This window comes from Diceros bicornis, chromosome 12 (genome assembly GCF_020826845.1).
Source record: "Diceros bicornis minor isolate mBicDic1 chromosome 12, mDicBic1.mat.cur, whole genome shotgun sequence".
Taxonomy (NCBI): Eukaryota; Metazoa; Chordata; class Mammalia; order Perissodactyla; family Rhinocerotidae; genus Diceros; species Diceros bicornis.
The window spans coordinates 53946566-53965471 of NC_080751.1; the positions used below are offsets into that span (position 1 = coordinate 53946566).

The 18906-nt window shown below is 39.8% G+C and overlaps 1 protein-coding gene across 2 annotated transcripts in view; it reads right to left on the reverse strand.

Moving 5' to 3' along the window:
* Positions 1–17085, reverse strand: part of CLIP4 (CAP-Gly domain containing linker protein family member 4) — a 59353-nt gene extending 42268 nt beyond the window's left edge. Inside the window, exons 1-5 of one of the 2 annotated variants that reach the window (XM_058551518.1) lie at positions 16958–17085; positions 11158–11305; positions 3807–3946; positions 2912–3005; positions 1623–1784 (exon numbers count right to left, since the gene is read on the reverse strand). In XM_058551518.1, coding sequence (XP_058407501.1) covers positions 1623–1784; positions 2912–3005; positions 3807–3946; positions 11158–11290 — 529 coding nt within the window. In that variant the 5' untranslated portion in view covers positions 11291–11305; positions 16958–17085. Of the gene's footprint in view, positions 1–1622; positions 1785–2911; positions 3006–3806; positions 3947–11157; positions 11306–12747; positions 12840–16957 lie in introns of those variants that run through there. The other variant, XM_058551517.1, reaches the window with a different exon arrangement.
* Positions 17086–18906: the final 1821 nt, after the last annotated feature.

Below are 18906 nucleotides of genomic sequence, written 5' to 3' on the forward strand. Positions count from 1 at the left end.
CAACCCACTAGATGCACGATTTCACAATGGAACAAAATCTTCATACTACAATCTGGTTAACCAATTACATTCTTAGCACAATAAAATTTCATTATAAAATGGACTTTATCATGGGTTTTCCAACTATCACAAACTAAACTATATTTAGGGCAATTAATGGCAATAACTAATATTTGTAAAAGTAACTATCTTAACATAATCTCTCGTTAACAAACCTCTTGCATATCTGTCATGACAACTACAATGAGGTAGCAGGGTTTAGGTCAGGGACCAGCAAACTATGGCCCATGGGCCAAATCAAACTCACCATCTGTTTTTGTAAAGAAGGTTTTCTTGGAACACAGCCACATGCATTCATTTACATATCCTCTATGGCTACTTTCATGCCACAACAGCAGAATCAAGCAGTTGCGACAGAGACCATAAAAAGCCTAAAATACTTACTATCTAGCCCTTTAGAGAAAAAGTGGTAGGTAAAACAAAGCAAAATTTTCAAACTAGGAATAAGTTAAAGACTAATTAAACATATAAACGCTTACATATTGTACTCATGCACAATACTTTATTCAACAAGTGAATCTGGACTTCACAATGAGAAAAGGAATCTTTCGATTCTAAGGACATTCTAATAACTTTCAGTAAATCATCATGATGCTATACTTACACACAGGAAATCATCCAGATTTGGAAATCCCATTTTGAATGTTTTCTACAACAAGGGTTTAATACCTCTGGTTCTGCTAATCCAACCTTAATCTAAACCACACCACTCCACATGCGCCACCTACAACTGCAAACAACCAAGACGTGCTCAGGACAAACTCTCCTGAGTGAGCAAAGACACCGGACTATAAAGAGAGGCTTTTTTCCTCACGTCAGTCAAAACACGAAAAGGTAAAAGTTAAAGAGCAAATGGACAAGTATACAAAGCAGAGGTTAGAAACAAATTTTCTGGGCAATTTATTTATTGAATCTCTAAAACAAGTCTTCTACAAATGGAGAAAACATTGCATGCCGCCTTTAACTTAAAGTAACACTACTGCACTTGCTCTCATGTTTTTCTCAAAAGAAAACTGACACACTGAGAGGACCAGGGAGAAAGCCAAAATACCAGGACTGTAATTTAGACGTTCTGATGTTCAATCTTAGGATACCACCATCAAGACAGGAAGAGAAAAAAATAACCCCAAAATTTTATCCTTTAATGGAACCATAGAATTTGAGAACTGAATGCCACCTAAAACAAATATTCTTTATGATTTCAATGCTTAGCTCTGAAGGCTTTACTGCTCTATTTCTGGCTACGCAAATGAGACAAAAGAATTATAAAGCACGAAGATTCAACTACACTTTATAAAATCCAGGTTTCTGGGGACTTTGCAGAGATATAAAAACCCGGAGAACACGTTTTTATTTTGTATCTCTTTGTAAAGACTTTTTGTGAAAGGACAGTAATTAATCTTCAATAAAGAAATTTTAAACTATTTCTGGAAAAAGATGTGAGATAGGAGGTCATACGGAACAAGACGGATTAGAAGGAAAAAACTCTTTGAATTATCATTTTTATGCCACTAATAAAATGTTCAATTAGTAACATCTAAAGGTGATTTTATAGTACTTGCCTTTTGGTTTAGATGTCTTCAAAATCACTCTTATAAGCTCAGGGACATCAAAATAAGCAGCATAATGCAAAGCGTTCATATTTGTCCAGCGACTCCGCAAACTAACATCTGCTCCCAGATCAATAAGTTGAGTTGCAAATTTTACAGCTGTATCAACATCACCTAAAGAAGGTTTTCTAAATTATTTTTCTTCAGTACAAATTTTAAGTTCCAATGGATGGCTATCTACTACCTCACTTAAGCCAAAGCAAACAGCATAGCAAACATACACTTACACCTCAAAAACTGCACTTACAAAGAATTTATTCTAAGAAAATAATCATACTCGGGGATATGAATAAACACTTAGCTGTAAAGATGTTCATCACAGCACTTTTTATTATGAATAAAATTCTGAAACAACCTAAAAGTACAATAATGAAAAACCGGTTAAATAAATTATGAGACATCCATATAATGGAATACTATAAAACCATTAAAAACAATGCACTACTAGACCAGTGCTACTCCAAGTGTGCTCCATGGACCACCGCCAGTCCCAAACTGTAATTTGTTTGTACTTTTTATAACTCATTTCTTTTTCCCTGTATAACCATTTCTTCTGAATATATTAATGGAACTGTAATTTTATGCCTTTTGAAAAACATTTGGGCTTGTATTTTATATGTCTTTATTTCATTTTTCTATTACAAATTCATTGTTATTTTATTTTACAAAAGTATTAGTCCATGATGGATTGCAAAAAAAAAAGAGTCCTTCACCATCCATAGTTTAAGAAGCCCTATATCAGACTACTGAAACAGAGAGAGATGTTCACAATATACAGTTAAGGAAGAGAGGCAGGTTTACACAATGATAAAGCACAGGAGAATACTAATTTTGGAAAATACAAACATATGTTATGTATATAGGAACAGACCTTAGACAAGCCTAAAGACTGGGGTCTGCAGGGGTTGGGCTGCCTGGAAAACGGATCTTGGATTGTCAAACCTTCTGTAAACTCTCAGGAAGGTTATAGGGTGTTACCAGTTACTCTCAACTAGAGAGCACGCAGGCGTGAAGCCTGTTCCAGAAAAGCTGGGAGGTGCCAGGAGACTATAAAGACCCCCTTAAGGAAAGGCAGAAAGGGCAAGGTTTTTGCAAGGACCTAACTGAATCCTCACCTATTCAAGGAATATTATTATCATCAGCTAGGTGTCCTCACAGGCACTCTGGTTGGCATAAACATAGCTTTTACACAATACAAATATACATGTTCTAAGCAATTAATAGATTTACCACCTACTTACCAATCCCATGAGCTCCAGACTTGCAAGTATAATGTAAAAGAGTCATATCTGTCAATCCATCTCTGTCATTCACATTGCAACCTCTCTTAAGAATCTGAGGAAACCAAGGAAGATATGATTACAACCTGACTCCTGAAGTCAACTGATTTCAAACCAATGCTGGGGAACCAAGTCATTAACCAAGTTAATTCTTATCTGAATTAGTTCTCAACAAAATGTGTAGATAGAACTGGCTTCTCTTGAGGATAAATTTTAAATCCACACCCAACAACAATAATGAAAACTGAACTTCTCACCAGATTGAAGGAAATTCTTAGAGTATTCCAAGGTAATCTGGCACTTCAAATATGTTCCCTAACCTCTCAAAGAATAAGCAAAATTTTCTTTCTAATGAGTGTAACAGTATTTGAAAAAAGTATGAGCTCTCTCTTCCCACAATATGACAACATGCTGGTCAATAACCCAGTTAGTCTTTCATCCCTCGTTCAAAAAATCAACTATTTTTAAAAATTATATTTGAACCTAGATCTTTACCAAACCACTCAAAAGTATAGATAAAACATGACGGGAATCAAATCCCCTTATGAAAGTATTTTTTAAAGCTTACAAAATTAATTTGTATAAAGAAAGCAAATATGAAAAATGCCTGCTCCCACCAAGAATCTATAATGTCACATCTCCAGATGTGAGAACGTGAGGAGCAGGGGAGTAATGGAAAGAATATACAGTCCTAACCCACTGTTCCACGAAAAACCTGGAAATACAAAGAACAAACATCAGAAACTTTAAAAGTCTTCTCCTTTATCACCATCTTTCCATTCAGACGAGAAAAAAAAAAAATCTATACCATTAACAAATCTAACAACGCAAAACTCAAAATCTAAGAATTCCTTACCTCATTTCCAATAATGTCGATGTTTTGCTGGACCTGAGGAACCCATTGTCTTAAAATGGCAAATAATTCTGATACAGAAGTTTTGGGATCAAAGAGAATTTCCTGGCATGATGTATCATTAGGATCAAAGAAAGAAAACTCTGAAATAAAAAAGGTGTAAATTAAATTTATTATAAGTTCCAAATAAATACATTCAAAATAATAGACAATAAGACCAGGGCTCAAATGATACAAATATTTTTAGATGCTCGAAAAAGTAGATTTAGTTTTCTCAAATCCAAAGTCAGAATCGCCAAAATGTATGAGGCACTCCTGAATTGCTGTGAGAATGAGATTTCCATTTATCATGCCCCATTTTATTAGAGATGAAATAAAAATGTGAGTGCACAAACCCTGATCTCAAACCCTGAACTTTCCAAGAACTTTTTCTAAGGCACAGAAAATTTTATCAATATTTTCACCTCTCCAAACATCAATACGTTATGAACAGTAGATTCACATCTATGATTAAAACATATATTAAAGAAAGAAATATGCCAAAATATCAACAGTGTGCTTGACCAATGTGTAATTCAAAATATTCTTTTTACTTCTCTGCATTCTCCTAATCTTCTATAATAAACAGGCATTACTTTTTATTCACTGAAGAAGCATGAGGGGAACGGCTATGCTGACCCATAAGGAAGCGACATCTGGCAACGCAGCGATGAAACCTTGAGACAAAGTGACTGGGTTGTTTTGGAACATGTATTAGTAAAAACATGGAATACTAGACAAAATTGAACATGACCTAAGCATCTCTTAAAATTTCTTTCTTTAGATTCATAGAAAACTTAGATCATCCTATGGCTAGAGAATAAAAGAGAATGGAAGAAAATCAGATTCTACTGCCTTGAACAATCTTAAAAAAAGTAGGGAATCTAAAAAACCAGAGGCATTGAAGAAGGGAAGCATTACAAAACCAACACTTGCTGAGTGCTTACAATTTACCAAATACCTCACCAGTCCTCACAAACACCTTACCTGGCAGTGTTACTATTCCCACCTTGCAGACGAGGAAACCAAAACTCAGACTAAATAACACTTGCTCAAAGTCACGAAGCTAGCGAGCGACAAATGCAGGGCAGAAAACCAGGTCTGTCTTCCTCTCTCTACTACACTGCCTCCCTAAGAGAACTCACGATGAGCTCAGATTTTAACAGCACACACAAGTAGCAGGGTGCATGTTTTTTTTTTAAATTTTCTTCTTTGTATTTTTATACATTTTCCAAAATGATATTATGTACACACAATTCTTACTTTTAAAATCAGGATAACTAAAAGACAAAAGGAGAGGCAGCAAACCAAGGCCATATAGAAAAGTGGAGCAGCAGGTCATTAGAAGAGAATCAGCAAGACTAAGACTACGAGATATTGTCCAAAGTCTTAGACAACAAAATGGTCCTCTGTGCTCAGAAAAGAAAAATCAGAAAAGAATCAGTATCCAGCGTGGAAAAGTACCTTGCATAGCTTCTTCAACGTAGATTTGGGTGTGTTTCTTATAAATTTCAGTTGACTGGATTTTTTTTTTTTTTTTTGGTCTCATTCATTCATCCCTTCACTAAATACTTATGGATCAGTCACTTTACTAGGCATTCGGAATTTCTAGTAGAGAAATTTCTGAATATAAACCTAAACAGACTCTTCTGTATGTGTCCACAGGAGAGATGTACAAGAATGCTTTTTCTAGCATTGATTATAATAGCAAAAAAAAATTGGAAAACTGATTTATTTGTGGGAGGAGAGAGACAAAATTACTCTACAGTTCATCTGTGCCAGAGCTTCTCAAACACTAATGTAGATAGGAATCACCCAGGGATCTTGTAGATTCTGATCCAGTGAGTCTCAGGTGGGATTGCATTTCTAACAAGCTCCCAGCAATGCCAATGCTACTGGACTAAGGAACACACTTTGAGTAGCAAAGATCTAGAAAGTAAATATAAGAGTTATAAATAAGAAAGAACATTTGAACCAAGAAGAATAATGGTCAGAGTGTGTGTGTGGGCGGGGGGAATAGCCCAATAAATACTAAAGCATATAACAACACTTCAGTAATTATATACTGAGGTAATGGCAAATAGCAGTCATCTCATTTAACCAATAATGACAAAATGTTATACTTATTAAGTGCTTAATAGGTGCCAGGCTGTTCTATGTACTTTACATATATTACCTTATTTAATCCTGATAACAACCATATGAGGTAGGTACTATCATTATTCTCATTTTAACAAAGAAGAAACAAAGGGATAGAGAAAATAAGTAATTTGCCCAAGATCACACAACTGGTAAGTGATTGAGTCAGGACTAAAGCCAGACTGACCTATAGTCTTAACCTCTGTGCTACACTGCATATTAAGACATCTAACTGCATCTGAATTTTAAGGTTCCATACAGCAAAAAAAAAAAAATTAATCAAAAGAAAGTGAGGGTGGAGGATGTCCCACTTCCAGTCAAGATGGAGTAATGGGGACCAAATTTGCCCTTCCATCTGAAACAACCAAAAAAACAAAGGAAACAGATGAAACACAGTTTTCAAGACACTAGACATTAGCCAATGAAAGAAAGTGATCCCTAAAAGACAATATACAAACAAGGTGAGTCTTACAATTGCCCCAGGTTTCTGCCTTGAGAGTTTCTAGGCCCCAAGACAGAGACAGGGAAACCAAGAAAAATCCCAGAAAGACTCCCTGAGTTGAAGAGACAAAGCTGAGAATCCAAGGAAATCAAGGCAGCTAGAGTTCACAGGGCAGAGTATCAGAGAGGAGAGAGACGCACAGCAAGAGAACCACAGAGATCTGTGGAGGTTCCTGCTTGAGCATTTAACATATTATTGTGAGGCAATACCTGAGGTAAGGGAAAGAACCATCCAAAAGGATTAGAGGAATTAGTGCTGAGTGCTCATTAAGGGCCTTGATCAGCGCCTGTTTCCACCAAAAAGGCTGGGAAAAAAATTCACAGGGCACTGGATAGAGTACTCAATAGTACTAATTATTGAGGAATAATTAGCCCCAGATGATCTCTGCTCCAGAACCACCTAACAAATCATAAAAGCAAGACCTGAGAGGATGAAACTATTTCCAAGTAACTTAACTGCCTCCCAGAACAAAGTTCAAGAATGTTTATAGGAATACAAAAATAGCCAGCACTCAACAAGTAAAATTCACAGTGTCTGGCATTCAATCAAAGATTACCAGGCATGCAAAGAAAGGGGAAAACATGACCCATAATCAGGGGAAAAATCAATTGCAACAGACCTTGAGTTGACAAAAAAATTATAATTAACAAAAGGGGACATTAAAACAGCCATTATAACTGGATTCTAAATGTTCAAATGGTTAAGTAAACATACAGACTATATAAAAAACCCAAATCAAACTTTAGAGATAAAAAACTACATCTGAGGTGAAAACTACACTGGATGAGATCATCAGCTGATCAGACATTGCATAAGAAAAGACATAGCAATAGAAACTATCCAAAATGGAACACAAAAAGAAAAAGAATTTTTAAAATATGAGAAAAGCATCAGTGAGCTGTGGGACAATTTCAAGTGGTCTAATATTTGTGTAACTGGAGTCTTTAAAAAGTGGGAAGGGCAGAAAAAATATGTGAAGAAATAACAATTGCCCAAACTTGATGAAAACTGAAACCCACAGATCCAAGAAGCTTAAGAGACCCCAAGCACATAAAGAAAACTACACCAAGCTACATCATAATAAAACTGCTCAAAACCAAAGACACAGAGAAAATCTTAAAAGCAGCCAAGAGGGGAAGAAAAAGACATTACATACAGAGCAACAACAATGATAGCAGATTTCCTGTCAGAAACAATGCAAGTTGGAAGAGAGTGGACCAACGTATTTAAGTACTGAAAGAAAAAACTATCAACCTAGAATTCTATACCCGGCAAATATATTTTTCAAAAAGGAAGGTAACATAAAGATGTTTTCCAACATATAAGAGCTGAAAAGATTTCTCACCAGCAGACCTGCACCACAAGAAGTGTTAAAGGAAGTCCGTTAGGCAGAACGAAAATAGTCAAATGGAAATCTGGATCTACACAAAGGAACGAAGAGCACTAAAAATGGTAATTACGTGGGCAAATAAGACTTTTTGTTATTATTATTTAAAACTCTTTAAGAGATAATTCGCTGTTTAAGCAAAAACAATAACAACATATTGTGGGGTTTATAGCATATGTAACGTGTGTTCTGTGTAAACTGGCTCTAAAGGTATTCAAAGCACAAGATTCCAAAACCCTTTAGTCCTCCAGGGTAACCACCTTGAGAGTCAACACTGAGCTGCATGTCTAAGCTCTGGTTTGTGTGGTTTGGTTTGGTTTTCTTTGTTTCTTGGTTTCAGTCTCATTCTCAGTCTCACATTCAATGGCTCCCATTATATTTAGGGTAAAGTACACATCCCTTACCAAGGCCTCAATGATCCTGCACGATCTGGCCCCTGTCGTCCTCTCCAACTTCATCTCCTACCATTGCGCCCATCAATCACTTTGCTTCTCAGCCACACTAGCTGTCTATTAATCCTTAGGATATACCAGTTTTTTCCCCAAGTCTGTGCCTTCAATTTCCTTTTCTGCCTGGAACACTTCTCTCCAGGGTTTCTTCATGACCAGCTCTTCAGATCCCTCAGCGACTACCTATCTGAAACAGCCCCCCTCCCCTTATCCTCTATCACAGCACCCTGTCTCTTTTCTCCACAGAACTCATTATAGTCTATAATATTTATGTTTTGTTTATTCATTTGTTGATTGTCTGTTTTCCCCACTAGACTGTCTGTCTTGGTCACTGTGCTATCCCCAACATCTAGGACAGCATCTAGCACATAACAAGCCCTCAATAAATACGTAATAAACAAAATTCTGGGTGCCACTTTTAAGAGGACATTGACTACAGTGTACTAAGAAGAAAACATCTAGAATGAAAAGGGTCTAGAAATCCTGATAATGAGGGACTGGTGAAGGAACTAGAAATATGTAGCCTAAGGAAGTACAGACTAAGTAAAAATACTCAAATTATCTTCAAATATTTGAAGGCTATCAAATATAAGAAGTGTTTGTTCCACATATCAAACTAGTACCAGCTGGCCAAAATTTCAAGGAGACATTTTCAGTCCACATACAAAAATAATTTTATCACAACTAAAGTTTTTTTAACAATGAAATGGATTATTTCATTAGTTTCCCATTAGTATCCAAGTGGTTGAATGGTTATCTGTCAGAGAACCTGAAAAAACAGAATTTCCATACTGGGAGGTGAGCAGGGAAAGTTGAACTATAGGACCACTCAGATTCTCAGAATCTCTAATTCTAAGACTACAGGTAATGTTTAATTTCAGTTATACAAATGGGTCAATATCCATTATCACCTTTCATTCAATGTACTTATTCAACAAACATTGACTGAGCAACTAATATCAACAAATGACAATATTAGCCCTAATGAGATCAACAAAAATAAAACATGACTGCCACCTCATCCCAAAAAGCTATAGTCTAGGAAAGGAAACAAGACAATTATACCCCAAGATAGAATGAGATAAGTGTCATAAGCAGGGTATAAAGTGCTTTAGTTCAAGGTTTTTCTGCATAACTGATTTTTTTCCATCTGAAAATAAGCCCAGTCAATTTTTGTAAAAGCTGCAAATAATTCCTAGGATCTAGGCACAAGTTTTATGTAATACTTTTAAAGATTGCAAGATAAGCTGCTACAGAATCTGACCACATAAAAACAGCATACTTAGGGGCCGGCCCGGTGGCGCAAGCAGTTAACTGCACGTGCTCCGCTGCAGCGGCCCAGCGTTTGCCAGTTCGGATCCCAGGCACGCACCGACGCACTGCTTGGCAAACCATGCTGTGGCGGCGTCCCATATAAAGTGGAGGAAGATGGGCACGGATGCTAGCCCAGGGCCAGTCTTCTTCAGCCAAAAAAAAGAGGAAGACTGGCAGATGTTAGCTCAGGGCTGATCTCCTCACACACATACACAAAAAAAAAAACAGCATACTTAGAGAGGAGTAGTTATTAGAATAGATATGACTAAAAAGACAAATTCCCAATCCAATAATTTTATATCTACTAATATTTAAAAATTGCATTATGTCTACCTCCAAAGACAATTTGAAATGGTGACCCAATATTTTACTTGAAAAACTGTAACTAAATTAGAAATGTAACAAATCTATCAAATTTAACTCCTGGTTTTCTCTTATTCCTATATCAACTATCTGATAAAATATGGCCCTGGGGAAATAAGCCTAAATAGATAAAAACTAGAATACTTCTAAATTTACATTTTACAGAGGAGAGTTAAATGAACTATTTTATTTTCTGTGTGTGTGAGGAAGATCAGCCCTGAGCTAACATCCGTGCTAATCCTCCTCTTTTTGCTGAGGAAGACCAGCCTTGAGCTAACATCTATTGCCAATCCTCCTCCTTTTCTTTCCCCCCGAAGCCCCAGTAGATAGTTGTATGTCATAGTTGCACATCCTTCTAGTTGCTGTATGTGGGATGCAGCCTCAGCATGGCCAGACAATCGGTGCGTCGGTGCGCGCCCGGGATCCCAACCCGGGCCGCCAGTAGCGGAGCGCGTGCACTTAACCTCTAAGCCATGGGGCCGTCCCTAAATGAACTATTTTAAAAATGAACCAATCTCACTCCACATTCCAGGGAAAGGTGTCACCCTCTGCCTAAGTACACAGCTTTTTTTTTTTTAAGTTTTACCAAATGTTATTTGTGTATATACTGATAATTATAATGGGCAACAACTGAGACAAGATCCTAATAAGGCCTGCTTATGTATTGAACATGTAACTTGTTACAGCATCATCCAAGCTTGGATCATTTCAGCAGTGATTATTTGGTTTGTTAATTAGAATCCTAGCATTTCAGAGACAACAGGGTCCTTGGAGATGGCTATTTCACGGTGCTTTTAAATCATTTTTTAAGTATATGGCTCTTTTAGCAAGTTAGTATATTTAACCAAAATAAATACATCAATAGCAGAACAATGCTAGATGTCTAAGCACCATTGCGTTCTAAAAATAAAATCCTCTAAATCCATCGTGGTACTTAAAATGAACATTTTTACATAATAAAAATGCCGACAGAAGAAATAAAGCATTCAACTTAAGAGGCAGAAAAAGCAATAAGCAATTGTATTTTTGAAAAAGGAAAACTTGAGCAATTTTATGAAAACCATAACAAATGGTTTTAGGAAAAATTATGAGTGCAAAAAGGGCCTAAGACAGAAGTCAAGCTACCAGTTTATGGAAAAGAAACATAGCTACTTAACATACCACAGTCTGAAGGCATTGGTGCTGCAGAAATGGAAAAGATAACTGGTGTATCAGAACCTGGAAACAAAAATGGGTATCTTCCAATCAAAGAATTTCCTTCTAATGGAAAATCTGGAAGGTCTTCTATGGTCATCTTCTAGAAAGCCACCTTTAATGAGAGGGGGAAAAAAGCATATCTATTATATTTGCATACAACTTAGAATGACTCCCTTCAATCACAAAAAGCCTACATTCTGTTAATATTTAACCTACTGACATTTTTAACTTCAACCTTCAAGAGTCTTTTTACAGGGGAAGGGGAAAAATACCTTCCTTTTAGCAAACTATTGTTAAAGAATACACGTTGCTTCACACTGCCTCTTATAGAGTTAGCAGCAGAGGTAATCTTTCTAGACAAAGCTCAGGGATAATATTAGCTCAGGAGTAATATTATTTCCCAATAATTGGTGAAAACATTTTTTAAATGCTGAGCTAATCTAAATGGGTGATGTTCTCTTTACTCACAGCGACAAACAAGGGAATATTATCCCCTGTAGATAACTTCTCGTGGAATCTGACACATGTTATATCATCTGTCATCCAACAGCTCATGACATGTGCTCATCACATGAAAACAATCCAGTTAGGAATGTTCTCATTACTTTCCAATATCCCAGAAAACTTTACTGAAAATTAATCACATCACTTGTACAAATTGAAGGGCTTACTGACATTGTTTCACTTCTTGACAATGTACAGGATCTCTTTATGCTATCCTAGAGGATGGAAGGCCATGCTTTTTAGACCACATCACTTATATTACCTCTGCTTCCTAGAAAATATGAGCATTCAGAATAAACTTTCTCTAAATTAGACTAGTGCTGCACCCTAACCCACATATCAGAAATGACGTAGAAAGCAGAGAAAATGTTAGTAAAACTGAATTCTGAGGCTAAAAACCTTCCAGTTTCTTTTGCATCAATTCTTTAAAGTCTGAAATATTATGAATCTCTATACCTGTTTTTAAACATAAGCAGAAAACCATATTACAAAACCACATAAAAATGATTTTAGATTATTTCAGTTGAAAGACTAGAATAAGCAAAAATAGTTACCTGACAGTTTCCTCTAGAAGATAACGTCAGGCTAGATATTACTCAATGTGTGTTCCAGGATACTTCGTTAACCAATCCTACGTCTAACTTAGTTATCTGTACTCTACCACCACCACCCTTCTCCAAAGAAGTAGTTACCTCTCTGAGCTAACTGGTTCCTTTCCAACTTGATTCACAGGTTTTCTGTATACTAGCAGAAACTGGTAACACATAAGATTCTTTCTTTCTTCTCACAAGGTGCATGTTTATATGGATATGGATATTATATATTAACCCAATCCAGTGTTACTATGTTAAAGGTATTCAAGTTTTCTTGGATGCTAAAATTACTTGCCACCCAATCATTTTGACATTAACTATTTGACATTAATTATTAACCACATAAATAGGAAAATAACAAGGAATTTGTGTCATATAGCATGGTGATCTTCCTCAAATACTATCAATTCCAAAAAGTAACATACAGCACAAAGACAGCCCTCCTTCAACACTATACCTTTTCAGTGTTGAAGTAACTCAGGATTTCTACTTGTTGGCCTCTACTTGCTTGGCAGCAAGTCTGGACAAAACATTCTATGCAGGGCATGAAGCTTCCTTTAAAGTCAAGGAACGGAAACAAATTTAATAAACATCTAACCACTATGTACAAGGCCCTGGACTATTCTAGATGTCTCAGAAAATACAAAAAGGAATGACAGGTGGTCCATGCTTGTTAGGCAGCCTACAATCTACTAGAGTGGATAAAAGAGCACTAATAACTATAGATGATGAAACAGAATGGGATATGTTTCACAACACAAGTACAAGGAACACCTGCTATGGGAGTGCCTGAGAATCAGAAATGGTGCAGTGAAGAAGGCATCACCTGAGATGGGTCTTGAAAGATGAGTAGACAGAAATAGGGGCAGAAATTTAAAAGGGGAACACTTTAAAGGAACAGCAAGCTGGAACTTGGGGTACATCTAGGAAAACAGTAATAGGTAAGGCTGTAATGGATTTTTAGGGAGAACTTTAAATACCTGATCAAAGACCAAACCACTTAATTCCAAGAGCACCGGAAAACCACCGATTTTTTAAAAGGAGGGTGTGCTGATTTCAGCTGTGTTTTAGGAAGAGTAATCTGACTATAATCACACTTTGGGACTCAGTCATGTTTTTTATACTCTTAATTCTTCAGCAAAGTGATTATGTGGTTCTCTTTCTGAGTCAGTTAAGAGGAGCCACCTTGCCAAATCTCCTGTTCAAAGAGCAGCGTTTCCCATTCAAAAAAGTTTTTTGAGGGCCAGCCCCGTGGCTTGGCAGTTAAGAGCGCGTGCTCTGCTACTGGCGGCCCAGGTTCAGATCCTGGGTGCACACCGACGCACCGCTTCTCTGGCCACGCTGAGGCCGCGTCCCACATACAGCAACTAGAAGGATGTGCAACTACGACACACAACTATCTACTGGGGCTTTGGGGAAAAAAAGGAGGAGGACTGGCAACAGATGTTAGCTCAGAGCCGGTCTTCCTCAGCAAAAAGAGGAGGATTAGCATGGATGTTAGCTCAGGGCTGATCTTCCTCACAAAAAAAAAAAAAAAGTTTATTGAAAGTGATCCCCAGAGCACCTTTCATTCCCTTGTAGATAGCTGAGATCCTTAGGATAAGAACTGTGTCTTACAAAACTATCACTTGCCACAGGAGCTAAATTAGTGTCTTACACATATTTAATAAATATTCAAATCCTAGATTCCAGGCGGAAAGATGATTCATTCAAGAAGATGTAATCAACTTCATCATCACCAGTTAGATACTTGAAGCCCAGAGAAGCCACAATATTACCTGACCCGTGCAGGGAACATTCCTTGTATTTTGTGTCTTCATTGCATTTTTCTCTAGTCCCATTTCCTTTCCTTCACAAAACACCCAACATTCTACCTTTTGTCCCACCAAAGAAAACTATGCACTCTACAAACTTTTATATAGTCTTAGAATCTTTCCCTAAAAGCTATTTCTGGATCTTGAGATCCATGACACCGGGGAATCTTGGTCGAACTTAGAGATGTACTGATCTGAATTGAGTACATACTTTCATTTCAAATCCTACTATGGTTACCTGGTGAGAACAGATTATATAAAGTAAGCCTAAGACAAAAAGTCAGCCCTAACTAACTATGAACATAACATGCAATAACTAGAATCAAATTCCCAAAACTTTGATTTATATAGTAATCCCATCCTACTCCATCACCTCTGAGCAAAAGCATCTTGTAACGCGGCTATACTATCTTGTGATTTTTCAAGGATTCCTGATTCATGCCCTAACACGGAATGGTGGTGAGTAGGGATGTCCACTAACTTCTTCAGAGGAGTTCAAGGCTGTTAGGGCCTCACTAAGGAATCTCACTGAGGGCAAGAGACTCCCTCAGATTTATTTGGAATATGGTTCAAGGGCAGCATCCTCGAGCTATTCAACTAGACCTAAGCTGTGTCCACATGAGTTGCAATCATGAGGTCCTTTCATTCAGCCTCATATGGTATTTTGTTGTGAGTCTTTATTTTCATGAGATTCCAAAAAGTAATCTAACCAAAACAAGCATTTAAAACATAACTCCAACTATCTATTTATTTGATACCTACACGAAATTTGTTCAGTCATTAAGCAGGTATTTATAGTACTTGATACTTAGCTCTAGGCACTAGAGAGAATATAAAACATACCTGCCCTCAAGAAGTTCATTTAGTCATTCAACAAATATTTATCGAGTGCTTTTTACTAAGTCCTAGGCTAAGCACAGCGAAGGGAAAGAAAACAGATATGCCCTTGCCCTCATGTAGATTACAGCCTACTGCAGGATTTCTACAAGAAAGCTGTAATTACAGTATAACTGTAATAAATGCTGGATTCAAGAAGGTCAGTGGAGGCTTCCTGAGGGACTAACAATTTAAAGCTGCAGTGCCCAACCAGGTAGCTACTAGCCACACGTGGCTATTTCAATTAAATTAAAAATTCAGCACCTCCATTGCTCTAGTCCCATACAAGTCCTCAAAAGCCACACGTGGCTAGTGGCTACCATACTGAGCAGTGCAGAAAGAATATTTCCCTTGTTCAGAAAGTTCTATTGAGCATCACTGAAGGAAAACAGTGCTGCTCAAACTCCAGATGAGAAAACAGTATACAGACGCCTGAAACAACAAGAAATAAACAAAGGCTAACAAACTAAGCAAGCCTATGGGCTTAGTTTGTTATACTTAATTATACATAATTAACAAGAGAACAGTAAGCTTAAAAGTAACCAGATAGAGGTTTAAACAGGAAGAAAGAGTTAAGTTGATTCTATATTCATAAAGATCATAAAGTGATTCATAAAGATCACTAGTATATGTTTCAAAATTGGAGTTATTATAAGCAAACAAAGACACCATAAAAATAGCACTTTTTTAAAAGGTCTTGCTGGTGGGAACTGTATCTGGTAAACCTGAAATGTCTGAAATAAATCCTACAAATTATATACCATGTGCCAAATCTTCTATAAAATAGAAAGAAACATAGTCAATACATGTCAAGATCCAATCTTACAGCTCAGGTAGTTCAGATCAAATGAAAGTATTTAAAAACGCACATTTATGTTAACAAAGTAAGACAAAACCAGGACGGTTTTGCATCATAAAAATATAGAACGCTACACCTGCCATTTTCAGTTCTCGCTTCCCCTCTACAGTGGCTACACGTCCTGCACCACGTGATCTTCTGACATTTAGACGACTTCCTTTAAATTGTGCAGAAGATTCATAAATGACAACTGTCAATGTGAAAGCGAAGTACAATTAAAGTATTTGGGGGGTGTTTCTAGGAAGGAGGGTGTTTCTTTATTTAAATATTTCAAACGCAGCGATTTTCACTATGACATTGCTACAATATGAACCACAGTCTAGCTGGGAACACAGAGCAAGTTATTACCCCAGGAGAATATCACCCTCTGCTACATATCAAAACATTGTCTCAAACAGAGCTTAAATCCAAATTGCCTATATAGTCTCTGGATGAATGAGCAACCTGACATGTAATTCAAAAGCAAGCTGACATTATAAACGCATCGATCTAATCCACGGGATGCCAGCTAAACCGTGTCTCCGTTTAGGACATGTCTCTGCGCAAGTATTGCCGCCAACTTCCCTTCCCAATTCCCGCGACTTAGAATTAAGGAATTTCGGGGCAGCAAAAGACTGGACGCAAAGTCATTTGGTTTGGCTTCGAATTCCCACTGGCAAAAGGTTTTTTAAATAATTGAATAAGCAAGGGGAGACGCGAGAGATCCGAAGAGGCCCGTTTCAGGAAAACGACGACCGGCCGCGCACAGCGCGCAGCACACCGATGCCCGCGGGAGGCACTGCCAGGGCGCCGGGGTCGTCCGAGCCGGGGCCAGAACCCAGCTCCGCCGCGGGGTCCGGCCCATCCCACCCAACTCGCGGCGTCCCATCCTAAATTAAATTGCCCTTGAAGAACGGAAACGAGAAACCCACACCCTCGCCGGTGGGCCGCGCCACCCCCACCCGCGGCGCCGCCCCGGGGAGGCCTCCCGGAGCCGGCGACACCGGCGCCCACTGGAGGCGGCCGCAGGGCTCCCGGGGCCCCCAGCGCTCCCCGCGGCCCTCCCCGAACCGCCAACCGCCCCTCGGACACCCGCGCCCCCCAGCCCGGCCCGGAGCCCCTGCGCGCTCCTGCCCCACCTGCCTCCTCCGGTCCTCTCGGGGCGGCCGCCTGGGAACGCGGGGGCGCGGAGGAAAGGCCGAGAGGCGCGCTCCTCTGCCCGGCGCCTGTCTGCGCTGTCCGGCCGCGGAGCCTCCCACCGCGCCGCTCCCCGACCTCGTCCGGCCCCTCCCGCCTGCCGCCTCCGCGCGCGCCGGAGCCCGAGCCCGAGCCCGAGCCCGAGCCCGAGCCGGACCCCACGCGGGGTCGGCGCGCGCGCAGTGCAGGCGCCCGGGCTGCGCACAGGCCGCGGCCGCGGCCCCGCGCACGCGCCGGGAAGCGGGGCGCGGAGGCGAGGAGCGTGTGCCAGCGCTCGCTGGCCTCCTGCTTGCGCCCCTACAGCCCCTCCACAGGCAGAAGGTTGGGCCTCGAGGTTAGGGCTGTCTGGGGGCCCTTCACGGGTTAACCTCGCGTGGGGGTGGTGCCCCTGTGATATTTCCACCGCAGGTTCTCGGAGGAACCCTGCCTGGCCCAGTGAATGGGGGAAGCAGCCAGTGACATGAAAGTACAGACACTCCTGCATTAACGCCCTTAGCTAGCCGAATCTGGCCTGCCTCCCTGTCCCACATCCCTGGGCTAGAAGCCCTCCTACCCCCTTCTTAGGACCAGGCACTGCGTCTTACCCTTTTGGGGCTACCCAGTGTCTAGCTTTGCACATGGCCCAGAGTAGGTCCATCGGTCAATTACCTGTTTGCAGGTCTTGCTGTAAAAAGCCTAGTCAATGCTATACCCAAGTTGAATAATTACACTCACGGGTGTCAGTGTAGGGACACAAGGGGAGAAGTGAGTAACCATCGCAGGAGTTTATTTCCCCTGCTGCTCTGCTCCCTTCTCACTCCCTTCTCTCCTGGTCCCCTTTTCCATCCTCCAAGAACCAGAAAGTGGTGATGAATGCTGACATCCTGGTTCTCTTTCATCCGTCATCCGTGGAAGGAAAAGTGTTACTTGACACTTAATGAGTCCCATTGATGAAAGGACTTACTGAGTCCATTGTTTCCCCATGACTGAAGTTTGTAACAGAGTCAGTAGTGTTACACCGTAACAACTCTCTCTGAGGCCTTTTCCCTCTGGCTCTGATACACAAACTACCACACTGTACTTCCATGTTCATCAAGCACAGTGCCTGGCAATAGCAGATGTTGAATGAATGAACGACTCTCCGTGACTCTTCAAGAGCAGAGCTAAGCGCTTGGAGCACACCAGAGCATCTTTTCCTGTTTGAGTCATTGATTCCAGGCACTAGAAAGGCCCCTTTCCTTCAATTGCTTGAGTTCCCTTTACAGTATCCTTCCACCAAGCGGCCATAGCTGAATACCACCTGTAACCAGGAACTCACTTCCTTTGAGAGCAGCCATTTTATCTTTGACCAACCTAGTTGACAAGTTCTTCCTGCCTTGGGAGCTAAAATCTGGCTGCCTCATCTCCTTATTGGGCTCTATTTCTACCCTAGAGACTTCCAGATCATGTCTGACTCCAAGGTGTCCAGGGCAAGCATTTTCTATCCCTTAGGCTGCTCCTTATATGACATGGTGACCATCCCACTCACCAGAGTGTTGAGGGACTCTTCATGATGCATCCCAGCTTGTCCAGGGCCCTCTTAAATGTGATGCTCAGGAATGAATGGGGTGTCCTATTGAGTGCAGAGAGAAACTGCCACCTCTTTCTAGGTCCTCTGCCTCTATTAGCATAGCTCAAAGTATTAAAATAGTTGTTTGCAACAGTCACATCACATTGTTGAATCAGGTGGAGCATACTGTCAACTAAAACCCGTGGCACTTATGCAATATTTAAACACCATGACCATCCCACAGTCCTGGTCAGCTGCCAGTATCTCTGTCCTTACAAGTTCAGCATCTTCGTGCACTCTCAGGGATGATAATGTGACACAGATGCTTCCTCCTCCCTTTGGGGATTCCACCCCACTCTCCCT